Consider the following 21626-nt stretch of genomic DNA (forward strand, 5'->3'; position numbering starts at 1 on the left):
GGGATCAGCAGGGCCCCCAGCCCCAAGAGGTCCAGGTTTCTTTTTGTTGGTTTCCCTCTGAGCTCCAGCTCCAGCTCCTGGGAAGGGCACGTCTGCCACCTGCTGGCTGTGGGCGGCACAGCACCTGGCTGGCCCTCCTGGTCCCCGTCAGAGCTACAATTTGGGGCTCCGGCCCCAGGCACAGGTGTCAGAGGGCCTTTTGCGCACTGGGCCCCAAGGAAGTTTGTTCCTCTAAGTCCTCCCTCCCATCCTGAGCACTTCTTGGGGCCGACAGTGGACAGGCACGGCCCACACAATTCAGTTCAAATGGGAGAATTCAGTGGGGACCTCCTCTGGGCTGCGCGAATAGGGGTAGAGAGGGACAGGCCCTGTCCTCCAGATGAGCTCCACGGAGGGAAGCGGAGGCAGGGCAAAGGACAGGACCAAGGCAGAGTTGGCAGGGGGGGTAACGTTGGCACCTGGGGCTGTCTCATGCCCCTCCTTTGGCACTGCCTTGGCCCTCAAGCCTGGAGGGGTCAACTTCAGATGCTCCCCATTCGAGCCCCCAGGCCCAGGAATACCCCTGAGACCTGAACTTGCCCTCCCTCTATCAGGTTCCCCACTACCAACCCCCTTCCTAAGAGAAATGCCCAGCCCTTGTCTCATCCTTTGCAGAAACCAGGTGTGGGGTCGGGGAACGTGAGGCAATTAGACCCGGACAGGCACAGTCCAGACAGCTAAGGGCCTCTCTACTCTCTGCATCCCGCTCCCTCCCCAACCGTTTGTGGTAGAATTTGTCAAATCTACAGAAAGTGGAAACAATAACACACTGAATATACATATAGATATATTCACAATACCATTATCATTCTCAAGAAATTCCATATTGGTATGCTAATATTCTCTAATATAAGTCTATATTCAGGTTTCTCAATTGCCCCAATAATGTCCCTTATAGCTTTTTCCTTTTTAAAAACAAGGATCACTCACTGCATTTGGTTGTCCTGTCTCTTTAGTCTCATTTAATGAAAAACAGCCTTCCCATCTTCTTTGTCTTTCGTGACACTGACATTTTTGTAGGGTCGAGGCTGGTTGTTTTGTCGAATGGCCACTATCTGCCCCTGTCATATGCCTTATGGGTAGACTCAGGGTAAGCATTTTTGTCAAGAATCCCACTTGTTGATGTTGTGCGCTCAGTACATCCTGTCAGGATGCAGTCTTTCTTTTTACCTGTCTTTTCTAATTTATTGTCCAGCTGCCTAATTCCCAAAATGGTTAAAGTGGCCGACAGTAAAACAGAAAATCAAAACTTCCGCTGGAGGGAGAGGAAGATTGATGTGGGTACTGGGAAGATGACCACATTGGCCACAGCTTTTTAGTGGCTAAGACCCAAAGGGAGACCCGTCAGGGGCTAGAACCCTCTTTTTCTAAATCGGATGTCAGCAGACTTTGTCAAGTGCCAGGAAGGAAATATTTGGGGCTGTCTGGTCTCTGTCACAACGATTTCGGCGGTGTAGCACCAAAGACGTCTCAGACAATACTTAAAAATAGGCATGGCTGTGTCCCAATCAAATCTGATTTGTAAAACCACAATTCTGGGTTTGCCCGCAAGGGCCTGAGTTTGCTGACCCTTGAATTAAGTAAAAGCAAATATTCCAGCTATTAAATGAGTAAAGCTTTCTTTTTCCGGTAAGTACTGCATTCTAAAAGGAACTGTTCATAACACTATTTACTTATTCAGCAAAAACTCTTTGAAGATCGTCATGTGCCAAGCACTATGCTCAGTATGGGGTAATACACCAGTGATGAAACAGACAAGATCTTTGCCTTTCTGGAGGACAGAGTCAATGTGAGAAACAGATAACGTGCAGATAAACAAATGTAAACTACATGTCGCAATAAGAACTATGGAGGAAATGAACGGATAGAGTGACGAAACAATGGGGGAGGGGGTCATACCCATAGGGGAGTTGGGGAAGGCCTCCTTGATGACATTTAAGCTGGCACCTAGTGATGGTCATGAGAGACAGCTTTCCAGGCAGAAGGAAGAGCAAGTGCAAAGGCCCTGAGGTGAGGGGAGCTTGACTCATGACATTGGAACCCAGGTGTGGCTGGAGATTACTAAGGGGCAGTGGAAGGGAGGGGTATGGGGGGAGGTTCATAGGTTGTGGCAGGTGTTTGTATTTTATTCCAAGAACAATGGGAAGCCACTGGAGAGTTTTAAGCATCTGTCCATCCCCAGCCCAAGGAGTTGTCACCCAAAGCAATCACCTAGACTTGAGTGTGAATCCAAATCCTATCACAAATGTGTGACCTCTGAGCCTCAATTTTCTCATCTGTCAATGGGCCAATAAAAGCCTCCTTATAGGGCTCTTATAAGAATGAGATGCAGCAACGCACAATCAGGCAGACAGGAGATGCTCAATCCATGCTAATCACTACCACTGACGAGATTGTCTGTACCGGGCGGGGGGCGGGGGGAGCAGCCACGCCCCAGCATGAGAACAGGTACGCACAAGCACCACAAGTCCGTACCAAGAACAATGCTCAAATGGCACAAGAAGAAGGAGGCATCTTCAGAATAGGCCCCACCCTCTCCCTCCCACCCATCCCAGCTACAGCCATCCCAGAGCACCCAGCGTTCTTGATCCTCCTATGTGACCCTGGGAGACGTTCCTTTGGCCTTGCAGGAGCTTAGGGAGGCACCCAGCCAGTCAGCTGACTCAACCTTGCTCAGCCCTGTGTTGGTTTCTGATTGTTTCTGTTTTTTTCAGTTCTCCCTGATGTCTTTACTCATAGACCCGGACCCAGGTGAGTGTGTGGATCGCCCTGGGGCTCCTCACAAACTACAGGCTGGTTCTGGGATGGAAGAAAGGGGACCCATGCATGTAAGTGTTGGCACAGCTCAGGATTCAAACAATTCAGAAATGTTGTTGACCCCTTCCAAGAATTTTCCCAGAAAATGCACTCCCGGTATTTGTCCCTCCGTGCACATACATCATGCTTTACTTGATTTTGAGTGGCCCATGAGTACCCCTGGTTCCCCGTCTCAGGATCCCAAGGGAAAAACTACTGATACAGTTAAATCCCTTCATTTTACAGAGAAGGAAACTGAGGCCCTGCGAGGGGAGGCTACAGGTCACACAGCCCGTTAGTGATGAGATGAGCTGAAAAGGCCGACACAAAGTGAGGGTGGCATCGGGCACTTACTGGCTCCAGGCAGGCCGGCCCTGGGCCCCCACTCACTCCGGGAGCCAGGTCCTCCGCGCTGGGCCATGCAGGCAGTCCCCAGGCTGACCCGCCCCTGCGGTGGCCCCTCACCTGCACCCCCACCACTGCCGCCCTGCCCGGGGCCCTCCACTGTGCCCGAGCCGAGCAGGGCTATTGCTCTAGCAGTCACCCAATCTCTGACTCGGGGCCCAAGTCTCCCTTCACTGCTCCGAGCCCCAAGGGAGAGAAAACTCCACACCCAAGTCCACCAGGGTGGAGGCTGGTATCCCCCACTGGCAGTGACCTGTGCTGGTACCCCACAGAGGACCAGAGCCAGGGAGCCAGCCCATGGAGATGGAGGTCTTGTCTAAAGTTTGGGTCAAGGGCTTATTTGGAGCAAATGTGGGGACACCTGGGTCAAAATCCACGTGACGGTCAATATTCTCCAGCAGCAAAGCCGTGGATGGGCAGACAGACTTGTGCTGGTTCAAGGCAGGAGATGTCTGAGCTTTGTCCACCCCTTATGCTCAGGGAATGTTTGTGGAATTGAGCATGGCATGTGCGTTTTCAGAGGGTCTATGTCCTTCCCCAAAGGAAAGGATTCTGTTCTATTTGACAACATATAATTTAATTCCTTGGAGGAATCTTGTTTCAGGGGGCTCCCCCCAGCTGCCCGCACCAGCATCCACATGTGGAGTCCAGGGCAGGGGGTGGTCCAAAGCCAAGAGGTGGGAAGAGCTGCCCCCTCCCCGGCCTTCAGCACACACCACTCAGGCACCAGCGGTCAGAGAGATGGAGCTCCAGAACTGTGGGGTCACACGGCAGACAAGGAGCATAGAAGAGTCCAGAGACCTCGCTCTCTTCAAGGATTTGAAAAGCAGATCCACTCCTAGTCCACGAGGTCAACTTTGTGAGAATTAAGAGGTGTCTTTACCTCAAGACACTGTACGGCCATCATTCAGAAAATTGCAGAAGACATCTTCAGTGACCGCGAGTTTCTGACACCATGGCACTGATGTTTTGCAGTGAACAACTTACACAACTGGATGCAGTGGCCCCATTGAACATGGATCACAGAAAAGGGAGGATTCATTCTCTGTGTTCATAAGGCTTTTAGCTTTAATGAAAGAGATTAGAAGTGATAGGATCAGATTTGGTCTGCAAACAGGAGAACTTCCTCCCCATCAGAGTGGTCCAAAAATCTGAATGGGCTGTTGGGCTCTTGGGAGGTAATAAGTTCTCCATCACTGGTGGTCTTTAAGCACAGGCTGAAAAACCACTTAGGGAGTGGAGAGTATTGGATTTACCATTCTGAAAGTCTAGGCTCTAGAAGAACTCTGTCAATAGTTTCTGCCAGTTTGGTGAGTAGATGAAGGGACCCTGGAGCCCGCCATCCCTGGGCTCCCAAGTCTGGCTCGAGGTGTTCTGTCAACCTCTGGCTGTGGAGCGGGGCGAGATGTAGTAGCCGGGCCTTTCTGCAAAGAGCAGGTTAGGTTTTTTAAATGCCTCTGTTGGTATCTGCTCTAATTGCACATGGGGTGGTGCTTTGATGGAATTTGTCAGATCCCAGCCGGCTTTAGAAAGCGGTGTGGCCAAGGAAACACCATGCCCGTGTCCACAGGCAAGCGGCTTCTGTAGCTGGTCTTGCTGGACACAGTGCATGGCGAGGGTTTTGCGGGAGCAGAAGGCGCCTGGGCCACAGTCCCCAGTGGGTGGCCGAGGAGGTGGCCATCAAACAGCACAGACTCTGCTCATCTCCCCAAAGCAGGTGCCGTGACAGCCAACGGGCCTGCGGAAATGCCTCTTCAAAGCTGGCTTGGCTCTGCCCAGCAACACAAGCTGAGCCCATCCATCAGCTGTCCTGCCACCTGCCAGTGAGGGTCTCCGCTGAGCTTGCCCTGTCAGCTGGATTGGAAGCGTCAGATACAGGCCAACAGGGCTGGGGTTTGGGGGAGGCCCTCGGAGGAACCGTCTGTGCCACGGTGATGGATGACGCCAACAGGGACGGCATTCCAGAGATTTTTATTCCGTTCCGCACATCTGGCAAGCTCCTTAACCAGAGCAGCTGCGGAGCCCCCATCACACAAACTCTGACTTTTTCCGAGAGACCCTGGGTCCAGACCACAGTAATCCCGCTTGAGGGACTTGGAGCATGTGCTAAAAAAGATTTCTCGACGTGTGTTACTTCCTGGAAGCTGAAACCCATGGAGTTCCACGAAACACAAACCCACAAGAGGCTCCCAGGCCGGTAGAAAAGCAAACCAGACTTGGAGTTAGGTAGACCTGGGTTTGGATAGCACCTCCTCCTGCTCTCGTTTTCCCATTTCTGTCAAATCGGAATATGCCACGGGTGTCTCTACGGTTAAATAAGATCATGTGCCACCACATTTATTTAGTATAGTGTCCAGTACATAGAAAGTACTCAATAGATAATAACCAGTTATTGGGATGATTTGAGTTAGCTCAGGATACTCTCACCATCCTTCCTGATAAGTTCTAGAAACAGACTCTGATAAATAGACAAATCCACAAGGATTTCTTTTTATACCTAATATAAAATGCTCCAGAGAGCAGCTCCCATTCTTCACCCGAAGCATTCTCCTTTTCTACAGCCTAGAGAAGGTCTCCAATAATCTGTATTTGGACCTGCGGTGTTTTCCTCCAACCCAGCAATGGAAGCAAATTCTAGGTCGGGCTCTAACCCCTCTCGATGCAGGAAAGCACTTGGACAAATTTCTAGACTCTACGGAGCTCAACAGGCATCTTCTTCACCAAATACCTATGACCCAGATCTCAAATAGTTTCTCTCCTAAGTTCCCCGTTTCCTTTGCTCCAAGCAAATGCTAACTTTGCTGGCCGAGCTCTGTACTGGCCAATCAGAAGGAAGGGAGGCCCCACCACAGAGGGAAAAACTCACTTGTCAAACACATCCATTAACTGCATCTAGGGCTCTGTGCTGGGTCTGAGGTCTACAAAGAGGAATAGACATGGCCCTCGCTTGTAAGACACCAACTATCTAGTTGGAGGGAACAATTATAGACCAAGTTGAATAATAAACCACAAGAAAGAGGTACCATCTGAGCTCCAGCTATGAAACCTAACACTCTACAGCCTTCTGGGCCACTGAGGAAATATCTACAATTCTTATCCCACTGGCAACCCAATATCAGTCAAGCCCTGTGTGTTCATTCATTATTACTGCAGAGTATACTACCCCAAACTTAGTGGCTTCAACCATGGATATTCTTAATAGAATAAGAATCATGTCTCAATTCTTTGGGTTGGCGATTTAGATCAGGTTCAGCTGGGCACTTCCTCCGGTCTGGACCAGGCTCAGCAGATGTTGGCCAGGCTTCCTCTTGAGTCTGCAGTCACCTGATAGATTGGCTGGGCTCTCATATGTCTGAGGCCTTGACTGGAAGTGCTAGGCCATCTGCTGCCCCACACCTTCTCTTAACCTCCAAAGAATAGGCCAGACTTGTACACATGGCAGTCACAGGGGTGGGGGGGAGAGAGAGAGAGAGAGAGAGAGAGAGGGAGAGGACGTGCGTAAGACTTCTTGAGACCCAGGCTTGGTGCTGGCACACTGTCCTTCCAGCACATGCTATTATTGGTCAAAGCAAGTCCCAAGGCCAGTTTAGACCCAAGGGGTGGGGAAATCAACTCCATCTCTTGGTAGGAGGACCTGCAAAGTCTCACTGCTAAAGATGAGGTGACAGGGAGAGGTGGCGAGTCGGGGCCATCTTCCCCCGTGGGATTGGCTCATACTGCACTAACGTGCCTACGTGGAACGTGAAGCCACTTGAGCTAGACTCGGCCACATCTAGCTCTGCTGCCTCTCCGCTCCCCGTTCATCTCCTTTCTTGGCTGGTTTTCCTCCCCGACTCACCCTGGCCCAGAAGCTCCTGTGTTGGAGGCCACATCCCACTCTTTTCTGCACATCTCTCCATTACTCCCAGTGCCTTCCTGAGCCTGGTGTCATACTTGGCCCATCGTAGGTGCATGACACACTTTTCTTATGTAGACAATGGGATTAAGTGCCAATAGCATAGAAAAGACAAAATAAGCTAAGTTTGGAGGTGGAGAAGCCCTGCCAGGGGGTGCTTCTATAAAGCGCTCTGAAAACACGGGACAGGCGCCCCGAAGGTAAAGGATCTTGGTGCCTTTCCTTGCATAGAACTCCAATCGGCTGACTTCTGGTGACCTGGGGCCACTGAGCCTCTGTTGCTTCACTCCACCTTAACCAAGGGCCCTGGACCCCCCAGGGAAGAGCAGGGATTTTTTACCTTGTTTAGGAGACATATGACTCAAAGCTTACATGTCTTATTCCCTCTTTAGCTTCGCTGAGAGCTGAGCAGACCTTGTTAACAAGGCTGGATTCCAGTTAAAATCCTCCAGCAGACATTTCAGCCATCCCCCACCACCTAGAAAAGTCACGTGACTCCATTTATGTAAACACCTTCCCCGTTTCCAAATATCTGCAAAGGGAATGATTCTTAATGGCCGAGCTGAGATTAGCCCAGCTGACCTTCAACCCGTGGGAGGGATGGGAAAAATTACAGGAGCACTCTGAAGGCACTTATCTATAAACACCTGTTGGAAAAACAAAAATAAATTCTCTAAACCAAAAAAGAAATAAATAAATGATGTAATGAGCTCATTACCAGCCCATTGTCTCTCCCAAATGTCAGTTTGAAATCTTTCATGTCAAACTCCGAAAAACGGTTTTTTCCCCTCACTTTCTCACTCTCTTTCTCTGCTTTATCGTGCTAGATGGAAAGAAACTTTATTTGCTCCAGGAAGACAATGGCCTTATCTTCAACCTAGATCCTCGTCCCTGGAAAGGTGGCCTCCTCTGGGAGCATTTTCATAGTGGGGAAAAGCAGCTCGCGAGAAATAATGAGCAAGCAAAGGGAGTCTTGACTTGACACTGTGATAAATGAGGTGAAACTTTGGCAAGGAACCAGAGTTGGCGTATTCAAAAAGGAAATAAAAAGATCGTTCCATTTTAATGGGAAATATAAAACAGCCATTGTGCAAAAGTCGATTTTTCAAAAGCCAAAGAGATAAAGACTATAAGGGAATGACTGAGAGACGAGGGAGATAATGCGGTTGATAATCAGGCTGAGGTAAAGTGGCATGCTCCGAGCCCCCGGCTGGCTCTGCGGGAGTGCCTTTGCAAGTCTTGCTAGCTGCATTTGCTCCCGCCTCATTACCATATGCATCTCCAGACAGCGTCCTTATAGCTTCAACTTGCCGCCTTGCCACACTCCGGCCAGCCGGGGAGAGCAAAGTCAGCCCAACTTCCTTCAAATCGCGAACTTCTCTCCATGAGCCACAGAGCCACCAGCATCTTCTAAGTCCCCAGATGACAGAGAGCCCGAGCCCAGCCTTATGCATGCACTTGCTCTTCCCAATGGACCTGACTAGCATGAGGTTGACACCTGTGGGCAGTGCCATACCCTGCCCTGTCTTTCACTGGGCAAAATCCATGAATCTTCTCTAGGTTGTCCTTGGGCAAATCCTAAATAGCAGGCTCGGTATGCGATGGGAATGGTTGCACCCCTTTCCCCAAGGGTAAGTGTGAATTAACCAAGGCAGTGAAAGAAGCCAGCTGAATGCAGTCGAGCTGATGCAATTTAGGAGCTATATGGGGATCAACTGCCTTAGTCCAGATCCTGCCATTTATTCTCCATGTGAAATTAGCTCTGTAAAATGCTTGGCGCAAGGCCCAGTACATAGTAAAGGCTCAATACATCTTAGCTGTTAGGATGACGCTAGAGATACAACGAGAGTACTTTGATGCCGTGACCAAGAGGAAAGTGATGAGTTTCTTTGACTTCATAAGCTAAGGTGACTAATAAAGGCCCAGGGAGAAAGTTTATTCACAAAACTGCCCAAGGAGGTGCTCAGGTGCTATTGGGTCTCACCCTGGGCACCTCTTGTGTAGAACCTTGGAGACCTTCTAAACCCCAATCATCTTCCTGCTGTTCACAGATAAGCAAACCAAGGCCTGAGAATACTAGTAGCTTGTCCAAGGTCACAGTCAGTGGAAAGCAAGAACTTGACTTCTCCCCATTTCCGATCAGGTGCTCTGGACCCTGCCAAATGCCAACACTGCCCTGCTGGGTCATAAAACACACCAGAGGAAAACTCACCACGCCTAACCCCTTCTGTCCACCCCATCAGTTGAGGAGCTAGAAAGACACATGGATCCTTCTTCAGGATTTGGAAGTCTTTGGGTCTAATGATTAGGGTTTCTTCCATCCTCTTCCCACTTCTGCAGATTGGACCCCTGACTACTACGAGAATAGTTACGAGCAATCCAACCAGGAAGAGAACGGCAGTAATACTCCTGCCTACCAGGAAAATCCTGACTGGTACTACACAGAGGACGGTAGGTGCCAACGATCTTGGGGGGCTCTCCTGGGAGGAAGCCAGCTCTGCTAGAGGAGTTTATGTGTGATTATATGCAAACGCCTCTCTCTCCTCTCTGACCAGCATCATAGAATGGGTATCGGATAAATGACTTAGGCTGGCTTTTTTCAGTTAGAATCATACACTAGGAGGACTGGGGAGGTTCCTAGAGACTCTCTCTCCCATCCTCGAGTGACAGAGGAAGTGGCGTTGACTTAGCTAGGGTCATACAGCAAGTTAGTGCATCATCATCTGGGTGACCTGACACGGTGAGTAAAAGTCATGTTCAAAATCACTTCCTAGCTTTGATTACAGGTAGGTCCTAATTATGCAGAAGAGGCTGGGTTAGCATTCAGTATCAGATTGTAGCTTTCACAAATGTGGCATTGAAACTTCCCTTCCCTTTGTGCTGTATTTTTCTTTCTCTTTACATTCCTCGGAAGCTTTGCACAGTTGATGTGTGTGTGTGTGTGTGTGTGTGTGCACACTCAGATGTATGCTTCTACACTTGTTTTTGTTTTTATGGCTTCTTAACCCAAGCAATGGGACAGAAGGAAAAATGAGAAGTGGGGCCCAAGCAAAACCATGTGACAAAGCCAGGAGAAGGAATGGAATGCACTTAGCAGCTAGAATAAAAACTGTAACTGTGCGAAGTGGCCTGGAAGGCAGGGCCAAGATACAGGGCATCAGGGGAACATCAGAAGCGACCATCAAAACAAGAGCTGGGCCCAGGGATCCTAGTTCCTGAACCAAAGAACAATGTGTGTGAACAGAAGGATAAAGAATTCCCCAAGGGAAGATCCATTCAGACAACCATGAAAAGCCAAAGGCACAGATGAAATATGACAAAATCTAACTGAACAAGTAGTTGAAGAAAGATGAAGGCCACTGGGTCATTTCCTCCTCGCCGCCAATCCTTCTGTCACCCTCTTGCCTTTGGTCTTCTTTCCTGATGTTCAGAAAGCTTGTGTTTCATTAGGGGTGGGTTTTCTTTCCCCACTCCTGACCTCCACCCCCGGGCACTGGGAGTAGGGGAGGTCTTCAGGCTTATGAAATGCCTTCAGCATCAGAGGCAGACCCCGTGGCACTCCCAGCGAGACTGGGAGGAGAAAAACACTGATGGTGGAAAAGGGGAGTTTCTCAATGAGAAACTCAATGAGATTCCTTCTCGCCTGTCCTCTTACTAACCTGAATCTCTCTCTGGTCCTGTGACTGCAGTTTTCCTTGCTCTTTAAGGGCAATTCATGTTTCCCCCTTTCCCCAGTCACCGGCTATGCATTCGCTCTCTCATTCGGGCCAGGAGACTGAAGTTTGACGAGCAAGCAGGGGGCTTCTCACCTGCTGTGCTTTGTGATCATTGACTTCTGTCCACGTATCATAGATCCATGCCTGTCCAACCCCTGTGAACATGGTGGGGACTGCCTTGTCAGCAGGGACACCTTCACATGCAGCTGTCCAGCCCCTTTCTCTGGAAACAGGTGTCAGAATGGTGAGTGCACTTTCACTGGGCTCCCTCTTCCTTCTGAGTTGAACAAGAGGCACCCCAACTCTAGGGGGTAAAAAGGGCTGAATGATTCCATGGAAAGGGTTATACATATTGCATCATCCATAATGAACTCCTTGGCATGATAACAAGCGACATCTCATTGGATCCTTACCCATGTGTATTGGATAGGACTGGTATGTCCATTTTATAGATGGGAACACTGAGGCTAAGAGGAGATAAGAGCTGGACTCTGACCAAGATGTATTCTACACTCAGGGCTTGTTGTTTAGAGTGTTTGGACTAACTGCAAGAGAGAAACACTGTTCTCAGATGAGAGAGCAGGAAGAATCTGAAGGCAGATGAAGCCCAACCCAGTTAGAGAAAGGGAACCCAGAGACACAGGGGACCTGATCATGGTCACACAGCTATTTAGGAGAAGAGCACATATTAGAGCTGTGGTGCCTGGCTCCCATCCCCATGTGCTCTTTCTTCCTACCATCCTCACTTATGGAGACTCTGATAAAAATGATGTCTGCCTTCGGTGACCTCTTATGGGCATAACATGAAGCTATGTGATAAGATATTGAGAATAGAACCCTTATGGGCTAAGTGAACCGCTGGAGAGAATGTGGATTCTGTTCCATCTGGTGACCATCTAACTGGGATGAGGGAGGCAGTGAGGATCTTTAAATAGGGCTTTATGGTTGTCTTCTTTTCTCTGTGCCTTCTTCACCCCCTCCTTCCATTTCCAATCCTATAAGTCCTTCAATAAACGCCTCAGGATGGTTTGGGGCATTAACATAGTACCTGGGTTCATCCCTCAACTTCCCCAAATAATGACAAAATTGTAAATGAAATATAAAATCAACTGCAAAGTAAAGAAACTCAAATTGTAGCTCTATTTGTTGAAGGTATAAAAATGATCAAGGTTTTTTATAAAGATAGAGTAAGAAAGAATATGAGCTCTGGAAGGAACTGGGATGCAATCATCCATGACCCAAGGATTTATTAAAAAAAAAAATTTTTTTTTGTCCAGGGGTAGCATGGTATTTCGGGACCACAGACAAGGGCACGCACTCTGTCAGTCACGCTTCACCACCACCCCCAAACATTGTATTATGCGGGTACCCCAGTAAGTAAAATTTGTCCCCAAATCATGTTGCTTACTTCTCTATGTATCTCCTACAGTGCAAAACAAGTGCAAGAACAACCCATGTGACCGGGGCGAATGTCTCATTACCCAGAGTCCTCCCTATTACCGCTGTGCCTGTAAACACCCTTACAGGGGTCCAGACTGCTCCACAGGTAAGTGCGGGAGGCCCCTGCTCTGCTAGGTTTTCTCTCTCTGAGTTGTGCCTGGAACATCTACAACCTATTGTGTGGAAGTCCAGATGCCTCTGACGTTTTAGTGGCATCATCCCGGGACACTTGGCAGGCTCAGTCAGTAGAGCATGTGACTCTTGATTTCGGAGTTGTGAGTTCGAGCCTCACGTTGGGCGTAGAGATTACTTAAAAACAAAATCTTGAAAAAAAGAAAATGCATCACCCCTAGAGAGTCTAGGGGGAATTGACTAACCTGTGTCCCTTCTCATCCAAAAAGAATAATCTTGAAACTCATTTCCTCCAGGAAGTAAGCCCGGGTCTATTCCTGGAACGGGCCATATAGGGGATTAAATCTGTACTTAGTCACTGCAATGAGTCAGGCAATGTCCCAAGAGATTTACATTTTTTCTTACATTCTTCCAAAAATACCACAAGGAAGAACTTTATGGATGAAGGAACTGAAGTTCAGAGAAGTTAACTGACTCGCTTACAGTCCCACAGCTATCGAGGGGCAGAGCCAGGTTTCAGCCTAGCTCAGACTGGCCCATAGGTTCCTGCTCAGTCTATACCTCTTATTCCTCACTGAGTGACCCATTTACTTAGATGTTCTTCTTTGCATGGCCTCCATCACATTCCCTCACCCATGTTTGTTTATGTTCTTAAGGTTCATGTGTCCATTTACTAGAGTGTCAGTGGGTCTGTCTTTCCCCTTTGGTAACCCAACTTTTGTGAAAGGATGGGTACCAGAAGAGTGCCACCGAGATCTCCTCATCATCTCCGATGTAGCTACAACTCCTTCTGAAGAGCCTTCCTGGCCCTGCTTCCTGTGTTCACAGCAGTTCCTGTGTGCAGGCCAAATCCCTGCCAAAATGGCGGCACCTGCTCCCGGCATAGGCGGAGAACCAAGTTCGCCTGTACCTGCCCTGACCAGTTCAAGGGGAGATTCTGTGAAATAGGTATGGATCTCTACCACCGCCACTTCAACAGAAACTTGGGGCCACAATGAGGCCTCTGGAATCCTTTTACATTTGGGTTTTGTTCCCAAACTCTACTATTGCCTCTGCCTTCCAACCAAAGGGCATAGGGTGCACCTGGCTCCGTGTAAATAGTCATAAACTGGGATGTCGTGCAGGCAAATCAGGTACACCTGGGCCTCCCTGGCCCTCAACCCGAAGGCCACCAGGCTTTGTGTGAGCCAAAATTAAAGAACTAAGTTCCATCTAAGTTCCATCACAACCACCATGTTTCATGTTTTTAAGCTGGGCTGAACATGGAATATACAAGCCACTTTCCTTCTGGAATTCATGGTGCAAGCTCAGGGTGATCAATATTCAGGCCCGATCCTCTCCCCACTTGATACACCTGCCAGGTCCTTTTCAGGAGCAGCATGCCAGTCCCTCTCAGTTCCCATGTCCCTGCCTGCTCTCTCCAAGGTCCTGATGACTGCTACGTTGGTGATGGCTACTCCTACCGAGGGAAAGTGAGTAAGACAGTCAACCAACACTCATGCCTTTACTGGAACTCCCACCTCCTCTTGCAGGAGAATTACAACATGTTTATGGAAGATGCTGAGAGCCATGGGATCGGGGAGCACAACTTCTGCAGGTAAAACTTATCTTTTTCCCCATGAGCAGTCTTGGGTGCTTGTCAGTGTAAGGGTTCGTCTGTCCCTTTTTCCTGCTCCTAGTGTTCCTGGGCAGCTTAGAAACTGGGTGGGTGTGGGGGGGTGGGTAGTGCGGAACACTGAAACTCATCAGCTTTCTTTCTAGGAAGGTTTTCCTACACAGGATAGGCTAGGTTGAGCTGCTGTAACAAACAGCCCCAAATCCCAGTTGCTTGAATACCTCAGGGTTTAATTTTCACTGTGGCTTCATGGGTCATGTGGGTTGGGGAGTGGGATGTGAGGGAGAGTCTTAGCTCCACAGAGTTACTCAAATACCCAGGAAAGGCAAGGAGAGACTCAAAAATAGAGCATGAGTTTTTTTACTACCTGAACCTAGAAAGGACACATCATCTCTGCACACATATTTCACTGGCCAGAAATAGTCATGCCATCCTGCACAACTTCAAGGGAGAAACGTAGAAGATAAAATGGAAGGTCTGGTGAGCATTGCAGTCTCTGCCACAGGATGTTCAGGATTTCCCACATCAGGATAATGTCATTTCTATACCTGGTGATGACTAGTTACATTCTTCTCCTGCTGCCTCCAGACTACTCTGTTGGCTTCCTCCACTGCTCTAACCACATAGAATCTGCACATAAGGGGCAGGATTTGTATGGCTTTAAACTGGTTCCATTAAGCCAGAGGATTTCCCTTGCAGAAAATGCAAGTTACCTCCCACCTTCACTCAGTTTGAGCTGTTCCCTTCATGGAGGGCTTTCCAGGGCGATGCTCATAGCAGCCTTCCTCAGAGAATTCCCACGCATGGAATTTGGGGGTCTTGGCAGAGTCTCTCCTCTCACCATGCATTTGTAGCTATTTCACTTTCCTGACAAAGGAGAATCTTCAACAGGGACCTCATTTCTTTTCCTACAAACACTTTGATATGTCCCGTGGATCTGGCACACATCTTGTTTACTGTTTTCTGGTCATTGGGATTCTACCCTGCAAGTTAAAGTTTTGCCAAAAACACTTATGTGCCAGGGTTTGTTGACCTGTTGGAGGAATGGAATGGAACGTGGTCCCCGGGTGGGGGGGGGGGACACAGGAACTTGGTACTCTTTTATCCAAGGGTCCTTTAATGAGGTTCAGGGGGTTCACCAAGCCTTGACTGTGGGTTATTTTGTGTTTTCATTTTAGAAACCCAGATGGAGACAAACAGCCATGGTGTTTCATTAAAGCCAACAATGCAAAGGTGAAATGGGAGTACTGCGAGATCCCAGCTTGCTCAGCCATAGGTAAGAACATGGCTGTCCCGAAGCCCCAGCAATGGTGAGGTTGCAGGCTCCTGCACCCCATCTCTTCACCCTGTTCACCCGCCACACCTGTTTTACCAATTGCCATCCCAGTGGAAACCCAAATGCCCAATCCTCTGCCCCCCCCTTTCAGGATGCCTAGCAAGCCTGGATACCTTTGTTAACTGAGGCCAGTGATCCAACTATAAACTCATGTTTCTTGACTCCCAGACAGTGCACTCAGCAAATACTTATGGATTGCTCGCTATGTGCCTGGCACTATGCCAGGTCTTCAGTATACAGTGGTGATCAAACATTGGCTGAGACTCCATAGCCTCTCAGGATGCAACATGGACAGAATTTCAGCCTCACTATCTTCCTGGCAGGCTTCTCTGGCCCACCTCTCTACCCATGTCCGGAAAGTTGCACCTTCCCACCTTGTCCTGATCGATGGGATTACCTCCCTGGATAGTTTCAATTCTGTGCCTTTGCTCTCATGGTCATCTCTGTCTAGAATACTCCATCCTATGTCTGATTTTGTCCATATCCAACCATTCTTTAAAAATCAACTGAAGTAACCCTTCCTCCAGTGATGGATTTACATATTTACACACACATTTTTGTATACATGTCAAAATAAGAAGTAAAAAGCAACATCTTCAAAAAAAAAAAAAAAGCAACATCTTCATCATTAATTCTATAGACTTGTTTCATAGGAATCCATGTATTAACACATATTAACTGTGTATCTACTACATGCCCACCTTGTATGCATCAGTGCAGTCTCTTAACTCTGAAACTTGCTAAGCTGCTGGACTCAGAGTCATACCTCTGACAGGTCCCTTCTGAGGCCCTGGAAGGAAAGTGAGTAGTGTGATCTGTCTTTCTTGTGTCCCACAGACATTGCTGACACAGAGGAAAGCCCCACAGAGCCTCTGACTGAGCTTCCAGGGTTTGACTCATGTGGGAGGACTGAGATGACGAAGAGGAATGTCAAGAGGATCTATGGAGGCTTTAAGAGCACAGCGGGCAAGCACCCGTGGCAGGCATCCCTACAGACCCCATTGCCACTGACTGTCTCCATGCACCATGGCCACTTCTGCGGGGGAGCGCTGATCCACCCCTGCTGGGTGCTTACTGCTGCCCACTGCACCGAGTAGGTGCCTACTGAAAGCAGAGGCCAGGGAAACTCAAGTCTTTGGGGCGTGTTCTCCCTTTCCAATCTGAGCAGCATTTTGGTGACTTTGGCAGGATCAGAGGGGCTGATCTAGCTCTAAGAGCAGGAGTGGCTCCTTAAAACCAGATGGAAAAGAGCTATCATGTCTAGAAGGCTTACCATGGGCATTACGTGTATTATGACAATTAATCCTGAACACTATCTACTGGAAGACAAGTTGAGGAAGGACAGAGATTTTTACTTTTATTAACTGTAATATACCCAATGCCCAGTGCAAGTCTTCATACAGAACAAGTGCTTAGTAAATATTTGTGCAGTGAAAAAGTTGATTGTTATTCTCATTTCATAAACAAGGACCCTGGGTCTTGGGAAGGTTTAGCACCTTGCGTAAAGTCATGTGGAAAGTGAATAGGTAAATGGGATATGAACCCAGACTGACCTGTTTCCTTAACCTCTCCAGTCTTGCCCTGAACAGAGAAAAATAGCATGCTCCTATCTGATGCCATTACTATGAACCTCCTGGTGTTGTGTGTCTTCAGCCATGACTCCTATTTGGCCTAGAGAAGCCAGCACCTACTGAGCACCTGAATTACCACCACTCCCCTGAGTTCCCCAAATTCATGGTCAGAGCTTGTCCCATGTAGCCCAGGTTTTGGTGGCAGCCTTGAAGGTCTTCCTATCCAGTATCATTAAACAACTTCTTCTGGGATTCAAACATGCAAACACTAGCCTCCACAAAGAATAGTTGTTCAAGAAGTTAATTGGCTGCTCTTCAGCAAATCCCAGGGGGAACGGGAGGTCTCTCAGGAAATGTGGGATACATGTTACAGCTTGCATTTGGAGACCATGTTTCCTCACATTTTCTTACTTGGACCACACAGCAGAGTTCTGTGAGCAAGATGACAGTTATAAATGAGGATGCCAAGGCTGCAGAAGGTCGGGTCATTTGTCCAAGGTCATAGCTCACTGGGAACAAAGCCAGGGCTTAACTTCAGTCTCTCAAATACCAGACCATCTTACCTTCCCTTGCAGCATAAAAACCAAACATCTGAAAGTGGTGTTAGGGGACCAGGACCTGAAGAAGACAGAATTCCATGAGCAGAGATTCGGGGTGGAGAAGATTTTCAAGTACAGCCACTATAATGAAAGAGAAGAGATTCCCCACAATGATATTGGCAAGTCTCCTCTATGGTGGATCTCCCATGGGTCTTGTCCTGGGTAGATTTCATTACTGATGGAAAGCTGAGGTTTGGTTCTAGAAGGTGCTTTTATCTTTTTGGTCCCTCATAGACTCTATAAGATAGAGAATTTATTCCAGAGCCCTTTAGTTTTAAAGGTCTGTGTTGATGTTATCGATAAATGAGGGGAAGAGGTGCTAGCAAGGCTGTATTGTGGAAAGAACTCAGCCTTGAATCCCAGCTCCCTCCCTTACTAGCTGGCTTCACTTCTCCAAGCCTCAGCCCCTCTTCTATAAAATGGATACGCTGGTGTACAACACTCAGCTTCCCGTGTGTTAAGTGACTTGATGTGCATGTGTCCCCATGTACATCTGGCATCTGGTAGGTGCTCGGATGTAGACGCAATGATGTTAAGCTGCCGGCTGCTCAATGTGTACTCTAGCTCTCCATTCCTAGGATCTGTCACTCTCTCTCCTTCCTCAGTATCTTTCTTTTCCCTCTTGAAGTCTGTTCTTTAAAAAAATGGACTATAAACGATTTCAAACTCCACTATTATTTTTTGATATTACGCTCAGCCTGAAGTGTGACTCCTCCCCAGCTGGAAGTTAAAAGAATGCAGTAGCCAAGGAGCAAGGCATTCATTTGTTAGGCACTGGGAGTGGGGCTTTGCAATGTCTACCTCCTGATCAAGTTGAAGCTAATGACAGAGAGGATATCATCATTCATTTCCTCTTTCTCTCCTTACCTAGCTTTGCTCAAGCTGAAGCCAGTGGATGGTCACTGTGCTTTGGAATCCAAATATGTGAAGACTGTATGTTTGCCCCATGGTGTTTTCCCCTCTGGGACTGAGTGCCACATCTCTGGCTGGGGTGTGACAGAAACAGGTGAGTCTGGCCCTGCATTCTCCTGAGACCCAGGTGAGTTGCATTAACTAGAGAAGAAAGGGGTCAAACTCAACATCCCTTCTGAACTTAGAATCAGTGTTCCATTGAAGGTGCATTACAAAAAGGAAGAGATTGCCTTATGGCTAAATCTCTAGATAAATCTCATCACTTCCAAGGAGACTTCCCTGATCTTTCTATTTGTCCCTGTCCCCTACCTTGACTTCCATCAAGCATTGATCCTGTATCCACAGAGATCGCTCTCCTTCCCTTGGTAGACTGGAAAGAGGATAGATTATAAAGAAGATGGGTTTGGCATCAGACAGACTGGTGTTGGGTTCTTGGCTTTGTCACTTGGACAGCTGAGTTTTAGTTTCTCCATAACCACACTTACCTCCTAGGTTTGGAATCATGATAATAGGAGCTGATAGAATTCCATGGAGATATTCACTTAGCCCCTGGAGGGCAGGGTCTGCGTTCGTTTATCTGTTTCCCCTGGAGTGCTTCGCTCAGGGGTCTCCACATTGTAGGCATTCTATAAATTTTCTTAAACCAAGCTATTGATTTGTCTCTAGGATGCGGTCTTATCTAAAAAAGTAACCACAGGATCCATTTCCTCATGTGCTGACAAGATTATATTCTCTAACAAATGAAATCCAGAGGCGTATTTCAAGTCTTTCTCAAATACTCAAAATAGATCTCTCTTCCCCCCCAAATCTTGCCCTTAATAATGGAAAGCAAGAAACACTTTAAATAGACCTGTATTCGTGAAGAAAATGAAATGTAATACACAAATCTGTCAGAAGGCTTTTGGGAAAGAAGATTTCAGGTTAATCAGATCTAGGGTTAGCCAGAGGCCAGTCTTCATAGGGATCTTCATTGTCATGCACCTAAACCTTTCAATATCACCATGCTGACCAGAGCACATTGAGCAGAACAGAGGATCCTCAAGGGAAGAAATCTCTGCTCTGGGAAGTAGGTAATCTAGAGGAGCAACTGGGGCACTGCATCCATCATTAGGAATCTACTGTGTGCCAGCCCTCTGCTAGGAAATTTAAAAAATGGTTTAAGACACTATCCCTACCCTTCTGACCTGATGGTCTAGCTGGGGAGACAGAAGAGGGAATAAATGATTCTGCTCCACTGTGATAAGCACAGAACAGAAGGTCTATAAAACTATGGGGAAGAATGGAGGCTAAGAGCCTCCATCCTTGAAAGATGAGGCCCCTCTGCCCATCTCCTGGAAAAACCTTCCTTTCTGAGTTCAGATCTGTGGCCATCTTCTTACCAATGCCCCCACCATCTTCTGGTGGGACACATGTCCTCCGGGTCCCCACAGTGGTGACTTCTTTTCTCTACCCCACAGGGGAAGGATCCCGCCAGCTCCTGGATGCCAAGGTCAAGCTGATTGCCAATGCTTTGTGCAACTCCCACCAACTCTATGACCACATGATCGATGACAGCATGATTTGTGCAGGAAACCTTCAGAAGCCTGGGAAAGACTCGTGCCAGGTCAGAGATTCCAAACGGCACTTGGAGAAGGAGACATGGGCAGGAGCTTACACTGGGCAGAGGCCAGACTGAGAGCCCCTGGCTGGGAGGCCAGTTCGGAGGCCCACCTGCCATAAAGCTAAGGCACAGGCAGGCATGCTTGTCCTCTGGCAGATTGGCATCCACATCCATCTGGGAGGGTCCAGCATTGTAACTGTAGTGGCCGCTTTGCCTGCCTTGTCTAAGTTAATTCTCATGACACTGGTGAAGGGGATGTCATCATCATAAGTCATAGATGCTTGGAGAAATGATCTTGGCCCATAGCGCCTGGCTGGTTGAGTGGCAGAGCGGAGATTTGCTTCACTGTGTTTAAACGTGAAGATGGTGCTTCTGGCCTCAGTACTGGGCAGCATGGCTGAAAATCCCAACAAGGAGCTCTCCAAAGGACCAGTGGCTAGAAGGAGAAAGATGACAGGCCCAGAGAATTCGTAATAGTAACTAAGCATCAGGATCCGTATGTGTGTGCCTGTGTACTTGAGAGAGAGAGAGAGAGACAGAGATGGGGGTGGGGATTCAGCCCTAGCACACTAAGTGGCTGAGTGGTTCCTCAGCCTGCCTGACATCCCCCCCCCACCCAGTCTAGGACTTTTGGGGACCCCAAGCCACAGAGGCCTGTGGTGACTCCAAGGCTGCAGGACAGGGAGATGGGGGAGGCTCCATCTACTGGTGCTGAAGTGACATCAAGCCTTTACCCCAAGTCAGAGACCAGGCCCCGTGGTCTCTCTCTCTCTGTAGGGGTCACATCTCACAGGAGACGTCCTTCCTAGACTCCCAAGAACACCTAAGTTTAGAATTTTCTGCCCAACGTCCTCATAAATCACCCAACTGTCTTGGAAACCCCAGTGTGGACACACTCAAGCCTCAGCTCCCCCCTCACAAATGGGCCCAACAATGACCTGCCGGCCTCGAGCTGGGGTGGGAAGTCACCGTCACTCTCTCTAAGGTTTGTGGCTCTTTTGGGACCCTCTGTCCCTTCCCAAGGGGCTGCAGAGATCCACCTCCTCAAGGAGGGTCGTGGGCTGATGGGTGTGATTTGTCTGAAGCCCCTGGAAGATGAGTAAGAAAACAGATCATTCCGTCCTCTAGGTATTTCAAGGGCTTCGCTTGCAGGCTTTGGAAACAGTCACAGGTTTGAATCCTGGTTCTTCCACTCCGTGACTTTTGTCAATCACTGAATTGTTTCGTCAGCTCGGGCTGCTCTAACAAATCCTCATAGACCGGCTTAAACAGCACAGATGTATTTCTCCCAGTTCTGGGGGCTGGCTGTCTAGATCAGGGTGTCAGTGTGGTCAGGCTCCAGGGGGTGCCCTCTCCTGGGTCACAGACAGCCGATTCCTCCTTGTGACCTCACACGGGGGAAAGAGGGGGCTACCTCTGTGGAGTCCCTTTCAGCAGGGCACTAATCCCATGCATGAGGGCCCCACCTCATCTCCTCCCAAACCCCCACCCACTGAGACCGTCACATTGGGGAATTAGGTTTCAACGTCAGTATTTGGGGGGAACACATTCAGTTCATTACACTGAAATA

The 21626-nt window shown here is 48.5% G+C and overlaps 1 protein-coding gene across 1 annotated transcript in view; it reads left to right on the forward strand.

Annotated features, from left to right (window-relative positions):
* Window positions 1-21626, forward strand: part of HABP2 (hyaluronan binding protein 2) — a 32208-nt gene that overhangs the window by 8977 nt on the left and 1605 nt on the right. The window contains exons 2-12 of the mRNA XM_021699813.1: window positions 2754-2790; window positions 9476-9586; window positions 10988-11095; window positions 12281-12397; window positions 13252-13371; window positions 13849-14020; window positions 15217-15314; window positions 16212-16467; window positions 17521-17663; window positions 18416-18550; window positions 19914-20059. Coding sequence (XP_021555488.1) covers window positions 2754-2790; window positions 9476-9586; window positions 10988-11095; window positions 12281-12397; window positions 13252-13371; window positions 13849-14020; window positions 15217-15314; window positions 16212-16467; window positions 17521-17663; window positions 18416-18550; window positions 19914-20059 — 1443 coding nt within the window. The remainder of the gene's footprint in view (window positions 1-2753; window positions 2791-9475; window positions 9587-10987; window positions 11096-12280; window positions 12398-13251; window positions 13372-13848; window positions 14021-15216; window positions 15315-16211; window positions 16468-17520; window positions 17664-18415; window positions 18551-19913; window positions 20060-21626) is intronic.

This window comes from Neomonachus schauinslandi, chromosome 6 (assembly GCF_002201575.2).
Source record: "Neomonachus schauinslandi chromosome 6, ASM220157v2, whole genome shotgun sequence".
Lineage (NCBI taxonomy): Eukaryota > Metazoa > Chordata > Mammalia > Carnivora > Phocidae > Neomonachus > Neomonachus schauinslandi.